Source organism: Frankliniella occidentalis, unplaced genomic scaffold (genome assembly GCF_000697945.3).
Source record: "Frankliniella occidentalis isolate FOCC.00 unplaced genomic scaffold, Focc_3.1 Scaffold108, whole genome shotgun sequence".
Taxonomy (NCBI): domain Eukaryota; kingdom Metazoa; phylum Arthropoda; class Insecta; order Thysanoptera; family Thripidae; genus Frankliniella; species Frankliniella occidentalis.
In genome coordinates, this window is record NW_026267237.1 from 500,946 (window position 1) to 509,092 (window position 8,147).

At 42.7% G+C, this 8,147-nt stretch overlaps 1 protein-coding gene across 1 annotated transcript; it reads right to left on the minus strand.

Annotated features, from left to right (window-relative positions):
• Positions 1-2,130: 2,130 nt before the first annotated feature.
• Positions 2,131-7,469, minus strand: LOC127749931 (uncharacterized). The gene is made up of 2 exons (XM_052270043.1): positions 7,301-7,469; positions 2,131-7,223 (listed from the first exon to the last, which is right to left on the minus strand). Exon 2 carries the CDS (start codon positions 3,503-3,505, stop codon positions 2,846-2,848), a length of 660 nt encoding a protein of 219 aa, XP_052126003.1. The 5' UTR covers positions 3,506-7,223; positions 7,301-7,469; the 3' UTR covers positions 2,131-2,845.
• Between the last annotated feature and the right edge of the window lie 678 nt (positions 7,470-8,147).

An 8,147-nucleotide genomic window follows, 5' to 3' on the forward strand; every position in this document is an offset into this window, starting at 1 on the left:
AGGTAATTTAAAACAGGAAAATCTGTAGGAACTAGATTTTGTTACGCTGAATCGGAAAATCTAATTACTTATGTCATTCAACAATGTATTTCGATATATAGTAGGTTATTAGTGGGTATGGGTTCCGTGCCGATGTGTCGGGCAGTCATTCGTAGTATAATATACGGTGAAATACATCGCTGAATGAAGAAAGTGATCAAATTGTTTGATTTAGCATATCATACTCATTTGCAAGTGTTTCTCATTTCAGTAAAATTTTGACCAAGTGGCGTATGTCCACATTTTGGTGAATTTGAGTTTTTTTTGGTATGTGATACAAAATAAAGCAATACACATGTAGAATCAAACGGCATGTCAATATCTATAATAGTTCCTGAATTACACATGGGGTACAAATTGGCGTATGTCCAAGTGCAATGTGACCAAGAGGCGTATGTCCACAGAAAATTTGACCAAGTGGCGAATGTCCACAGAAAATTTGACCAAGTGGCGAATGTCCACATATATTTTGATCAAGTGGCGAATGTCCACAGATGTTTTGACCAAGAGGCGAATGTCCACAAACATTTTGACCAAGTGACGAATGTCCATAGAATGTCTTGACAAAGTAGAACGTCTAACCCCAAGTTTGACAAAGGGTGTACGCTATGTATAATTTTACATTGAAATTCCACTTACAGACCATAATCCTTCTGTTATTTTTGATCAAAGATCCACATCTCTGTGTGTGTTTCTGCTCTATACGGCTAAAAACTGTGTGGGATATCTTCCTACAGACTACCTTCCAAACCTCAATAATTTTGACAAATTGTTTTTTGTAGTAAAAAATCTAATTATGAATGCCTTGCCATGAAAGTCAGAAATGTATCAGGGTAAAATAGGCAAATCTGTTCACTTACCAGACAACAGCATTGCATTCCCATCAGTTTTCAGGGTTATGGTGATGAGTTGAAAGTTTACTTTTGCTGTAGTGTTTTAAGTCTTGAAAAATACATCCAATTCGACATCGCCTTCGCACTTTTAACGCGAAAGAATGATTGGAAACAAGAAGAGAGTCCTCCCGTCATTTTACAGAACGTTATCTTTGAACAACTAATTTTTATATTTTTTTCGAAACACTTTCGTGATCGTGGTTAGTTGTTGTTTCTCTAATCGAGTTGTTGTCTGCTAGAGAGACTGGCGATAATGCCTGACCACTGACAATAACACCTATCCAACATAGGGCAGTAATTATTGAATGAGAAATTCATCGTCACAGCTGCTGCAGCAGACGACTAGACGACCGTTTTGTTTTATGTACCTCACCCCCTCGTTACTGAAGCTCTGTTAATCCTTCTCCACGCACGTTCCGATTACACTCAGCGTAAACAACAAATTTACAATAAATCCTCATCGCATTTCGGGTATTTTTTAAAATTTATACATTCGATCGCTTTGATTTTGATGCATCAGCTGATAGGCGAGGGCAAGAAGAAGACAAGAAAGACGAGCAGACGACGAAGCAGAAGGCAGAGGTCAGAGGGCAGTGAGTGAATCAGCTGGTGTTAGTGTATTGAACACAGGTGTCTGCCGTGGCTTGGTTTTATTTTAATCGGTAAACATCAAGAATTGATAACGATCGTTGCGTATTCCATCATCAAATTGCAGTAAAGTAAAATTTCACTCTTGCGTCAGACCAACCAGAATAGTTCCGCCCGGACATATCTTTTAAGTATTCCTAACAACGCTTGCAAGCATGGTCGCTCAGCCTAAAAAGTAGCATTTCGGCTAGTTTTTTGCTATCCTCAGAGCAGAGTGTCATTCTGTGTTCACAGTAATTCCAGAAAAGGTCAATATCATAAATAATTCATTGAGGCATGTTAATGCCACACTGCTACATGACCTCACTGGCTCTAACCATCATACAGTCCAATTTCTGACCTCATAACCATAAGATAATTCACCTTTTGAAACAAGAATCAATCTCTCTGTGGTCTATGATTGTTATGCGGATTAAAGTGTCTCGTTTTCTTTTGTAAAGATAGATGTTTCGCTGTCCTGTTGGTGGTAAAGAGAAGAGGTGGAATGTGATGATAAGTTTGTCAGAAGTGAGGTGCACATCTACTCCGAAGAATTCGCAACATTTATATCCAAGTGAGTAAGCGCCACTTAGGAGTGTAGTTATTTTACTATAAAATCTTATATATTCTTCGAGGAGAACAAAAATATACCAGTCATATTCTTCCAAAGTATCAAAAGTGAAAGTAAAATTTAACATGCAGAAAAAAAATTGAAGGAAATTAATTGCTGTGACAAAGAATTCATGCACCAATGCTATAAATCTGCCTTAATAATTAACATAAGTGAAAGTAACATTCATACATGTGTAAAATAAGTTTACAATATAAAATTAGTGCCTCTGACTAAACTTAATTTGTATCAAATCTGCAATAAGAGTGGAAGTGAAATTTATACATGCTTAAATTAGATATATAAAGCTATAAATTACCCTGACAGTAAAGTTCATAATGTAATAAATAGATTTGGAATGGGCACATAGATGTAACAGAAAAATACATGGAACAATCAAATTAATAATGGGTAATACTAATGCATAAGCTTGCAGTATTCAAATGAGGAACACTGGGTAGTGACTTTTAAGTAGTAAAATAAATTCATTTAGACATGCAATATTTCTGACTAGAAAAATCCTATTAACTTCCTTTAACTAATATATACTTTGAATAGGTAAACATTTTATGAAAATAATATTTGGTGCATACTAGAGTAAATAATTTGGTACATACTGAATACGATATAAAATAAACTAAGTAATAGGAACATTACACCTGACAGCGGGTAGAGCTCATTCTGTTGGGTCGTCATCATCTTCCTCCAACTGCAGGGGAGGGGATTGAGGATGTAGCTCGTGAACTGTGCTACTCACAGGAAGGTTCTGGTAGAAAGGGTGGAACTCTTCGTTGAGGTAGCAGAGTAAACTAATCAAGTCTTTCTTCTTTTCCACAGAAATTGGCTGGGATGCTGGCAGTGTTTGGAGGCATGGAAGGAGTTGCTTCAAGCGGTCACCTCGGACTCCTCTCCTCAAGAAGCTGAGAGACCGGAATTCTGCATCTTCACAGAATGATGACTTGACCTGAACCATGCCCATGTTATTCTTGCAGTACTTCCACCAGTGAGTATCAAGATAACTGAAGGGTTCCTTGTCTGTACATTTGTGTCTTCTAATTAGCTCTTCCTTGGAAAGAGAAGCTACATCGTAGAATGATGTGACATGGGTGACCTTAAATTTTCCATCAGGAAAGTTTTTAGGATCAGTCCTTCCAGCCTGTTCGACGGCTGTGTACCATTCATCAGGAACATTGATTTTTTCCAGACGTTTCTTATATTTTTCAATAACAGCATGTTTCCCATCTACTTCAGGCATAAATGTATGCCCAGGAATCAAGAAAATATGATTGATCTCCTGTAGTGAAGGGTGCTCTTGTAAAGCGATGAACATCATCATACATACAGTGCTGTTACGATTTTGTCCAGAGCAGCAATCAGAAAATATAGTGAGCTTTGTCACTTCATCTGGAACACTTTGAAGTATGTGTCTGTCTGTCCGCACGATAACTCGAGAAAGATTTGAGAGAGCGATCTGGGAATTTCAGGGTCGTTTTGTATCATAAAAAGACAGATCGAGTTCGAAGATGAGCATTCTAGCTCAAAAATTGACGTTTTAAAAAATCAAAAACCATAGGCTGCAAAATATTATCTTTTTTCAGATATTTTTTTATGGGCTCCTAAGAGGTAACTCGTGAAAGTAGACACCGTGGGCGAAAATTTCGTCCGTTTTGCTCTATCTTGTACCGTTTCGGCGATATGGGGCATTTCTTGGCGAAAACAACGTGAAAAAGTCAAAATGGTCTATTAAATCGTAAAAAAGGCTTCATGTCACATGATTTAAAGGAAATAATACTTAAACCACACATTACGGGTCGAACCACACCCTTTCTTTGGGGCTTAAGGGTCCCTAGAGTATCACTAAAACGTTGATTTTTACTCAACAAAGTGTCCAAATTCGAACTTTTAATGAAAACCGTTATTGAACAGCAGAAGTTTCAATGCCCTAATTTTTGAAGAGTAATAAGTCCCCGACAAATGCTGGAAGTGTGTCAAATTTTGAAGGCCCTGTTCCCTAATACCCTCCCATTACCCCGTCTCGGGTCTCAGCGACGCAGGCCTAGCTATATGTGCGCCAGGCGCGTCGCAGCGTAACAGTGTTTCGTGAGATATCGCGAAGCCTGTTACGCGAGACGTGGTCTGGCGTACATATAGCTAGTTAGCTTATTTTCGTCTATAAAGACCCTCTAGCGCGTAAACGGTTAGAGATAGAGCAAAACGGACGAAATTTTCGCCCAAAGAACTTTACTTTCACGAGTTACCCCTTAGGAGACCATCCAATATTTTCGAAAATTAATTTAATTACTTTTGGTCCACTTTTGTGAGAGAAACTCACTATAGCGCCCAAACGGTGAGAGATAGAGCAAAACGGACGAAATTTTCGCCCAAAGACCTCTACATTAACCAGTTACTCCTTTGAAGATCATAAAGAAAAATATTTTCCATCTTTTTTGGCCCTTCCTGTTTTCGTCGATACCCCCTTTCAGCCCCTAAGTTCAGATATAATGAAAGAAAACAGTTACGTCACCAACAAAATTCACGGGTTGAGGTGGAACTGTGGAAGTACACCTTACAGCGCCTGTGCTGGCGTCTTACAATCAATCACTCGTCCATACACGTATCTCTTTATGTTAAGGGAGAGCAAAAAAAGTGCCCGCTTCAAGAGTTTTTGCCTCACACTATAATTATTGACATCACAAAACTTGGTTGTCCAAAATTGGATAAACTCCCTAAACTTAATGTGCGGTCACACTGCATTGAACACTTCATGTTCCCTCTGCACACATGTGCAGCTCTAAACGCAAAACGAGTTGAGCTTTGGTACGAATTCCAAATGGAATAACGATTAAAAGTTGGAAAAACCACAAAAAATGTTTTTTTACAATGTATGTGTTTTGTGAGAGTGTAAACAAGTTGAACCAAGTTCATTATTTAGTTCTTTAGTTCCGTTCGCCCGATAGGTGGCGCTAGTGGCGCCACTCGATTAGTATATAGGGAGACGGTGGTGAGAGGGTCAGACATCACTTCTGTCTGTCTTGTCGCATAGTCAACACGGCATTCAAACGATTCTCTGACTTTGGTCTACCAGCTGCAAAGCGCGGAGTGGATGATCGAGATGGCCCATACCCACCTGCCTACCTCCGTCCCACCCCTGAAGTTGCAGGTTCTGCCCCTGCTGGTGTAATTTCTTTTGATTTAGATGCAATTTGCAATAATGATCAATCGATCAGTCCTGATGTGTTGCTTCAGCTAGAATTGGCTCCACTCCAAGTGAGTGTCCCTCTTAACCCTACTGTAGTGTCAGAATTTCCTCTTGAGGCTGACTATAGAGATTTTGCTCTCACAAAAAATAGTTCAAAGCAATTAAGAATTGGAATGGATTGCAAATATTTCAATCCGTACATCATGCTGGTGGGAGATTCTAATTGCAAAGGTAATAGGCCATGGATAAGAATATCCGTGGAAGAATTCAATGTGCTTATATCTGGAGAAGTTTTCAATCACATCAAAAATGGATAAAATTCAAAAACAAGTTGTGATCCGCTCCATATTGGTGGGCTGACACTCAGTATTAAAATTCACGAAAAGAATAAAAGTTTGACCACAGTGTGTGTTGAACGTCAAAATGTTCAACTAAAAATTTATCTTGGTGCTAGCTCTTGGGAAATGCTGCATAGAGCAGAAGAAATCATGAAAGACAAACTCAAATCCATACAGAGTTTGAGTGTCAAAGCACAGCAATATTTTACTAACCTGCTTTTGCAATGCAAAAATTATTGTGCACAATCTGGTACTAAAAATAATAATGAGCTCATCAGTGAGGGATTCAATCAACCATCGTGGTTCCCTATCAATATCAAAGATGAAATGATTTGCTTTCACTTTGAGTTTCTGAAAAAGTAGCTCCTAAGCACCATGTAATTACAACAAAACACATTTTCAAAAAAGACATAAAAACTATTATAATGATAAAACCAAAGACAAAATATTCTTTTAGTTATCTTTGTTGAGCATCAAACTTATCATTTTACGATTCTCTGAGTGGGGAAAAAATAAGTTGAAGTTCTCCCACAGTACACAAACTCTGTTAATTTAACCAACACTAGCTACATTGTGTTGTGATTAAAATGTTATACCAAAACTCATTGAATATTAGAGTAAGAAGACCCCCACAAACGGTTCGAGTATGTCAAATTTTGGGCCCGGAAGACCCTGTGCCCCTGTACCCTCTCCTTAACTCGTCTCGGGTGTCAGCGCCGCAGGCCTAGCTATATGTGCGCCAGGCGCGTCGCAGCGTTACAGTGTTTCGTGAGATATCGCGAAGCCTGTTACGCGAGACGTGGTCTGGCGTACATATAGCTAGTTTAAACCCATAAACAAGGGTAGACATTTGGCATTCAGGGACATACCCAAAGAATTACAAATGAAACTCTATTAACAGAGTATGGCCGGTGAAACCGGAAATAGACACGAAAACACTGTCAAACACTGCTATTTAGTACGGTTAAAACAATGCAACAGTACAATACAATAACAGGTACCCTGGGCCCAAGGATTTTAGATAAATAGAGTGCACTCACCGGTAACCGAGTTGCAAACAGCATACAGCAACTGGGGCAGGAAAAGAAGAAGAACAACGTAACCGGGGGCGGCGCCTCCTACCGGAAACGAATACACACACACTGCACACTACGTCACGTACACAGACATTACGTACAGACATGACAGACAGTACAGACATTACGTCTCAAAGAGTACGTAGAGAAGTGCAAAGCACTAAGGGCACACACACACACAGGCAGCAGCTGGTCTTGAAGTTGGGCGGCGCCGGACACGACGTCACGGCACCGGCCGATGGAAAGAGGAGGGGGGGGGGGCGGCTCGACAGCCCAAACGCACGTCGGCGATGGCCAGGAACTTGGTGGTGATGGTGGCGCCCAGAGGCGAAGATGATGAAGATGAGGACATGGTGGTGGTGTCGGCGGTGGCATCATAGGGCAAGGGCGCAGGTGAGGGCCTAGCCCATCATGACGTCAGTCGTCCCGAGGAACGATGCCCTGCGCAACAACAAATATAAATATGTTGCCGGAGAGAATAAAATACCTTTTGAAGAGCCGTCGCCGCCGACACACACCTTATGGGCGACTTGAAGAGCATGATGAATGCTGGATGGCGAGAGATGGGGACGGGACACAGCCGATGTTGACGGCGGCTGGCCGTGGCACTTGGTTGACGTCCGACTGAGCTGCGCGACGCGCGCGTCCGTGCTGCTCGCCGGTCTGGGCTGGACTGACCACTGCTTCACGCGCTAGCGCTAGTGTCGCTGGCGCGGCGGCCGGACGCTGGGTGGAGTGGAGAGGCGGGAAGGAGGCAGGAAGGTTGCCTATCACACCGGCGCCAATGTCACGGGCCGTGACAGCGTGGCGGTGGTGGGGCACATCCCTGGACTGGCGGCTCCTTCATAGGAGTCAGAGCCCTGTAACGAGCGAGCGCCGCGATGCTCGTTTCCAAAACGTGGTGTGAGGTGGGGTAGGTAGAGGTTCTGCAAAGTCTCTCGAGCTGGGAGTCTCGACGGTCTACCAGCCGCACAAGGCGACGCCGGGAGTCAGCTGAGCTCTCACGTCTCTCTCGCACTCACCGCTGCTAGATACGTCTGTCTCTGTCACCCCAAACGAGCTTCGCCGGCTCAGTAGGCGGCTGGTGAACTGAGCCGCGCTCGGCTCACTAGGAAACAAACTGAGCCGCTCGGTGCCTACCCCGATAGGTGGCGCGGCGTCGCAAGCGCCTCCCGGCTCGCTCGTTGCAGGGCTCTGATAGGAGTACTTTGGTCCATAGGCGGACCGGCCTCAAATGATAACAAGCAGGCCCGCCCTTCCGCCAAACGGAGTGGCCAGCTCCACTTCGCTGCGCCGGCAACTCCGTTCGGCAGGGGCCGGGACTGCTTGGCCTGCCGGCGGCGATGGTCGGCCCGACCATCGCAG

Coding starts and splice junctions, on each gene's coding strand:
- LOC127749931 (XM_052270043.1), bottom strand. CDS start 3,505: ATGATGATGTTCATCGCTTTACAAGAGCACCCTTCACTACAGGAGATC.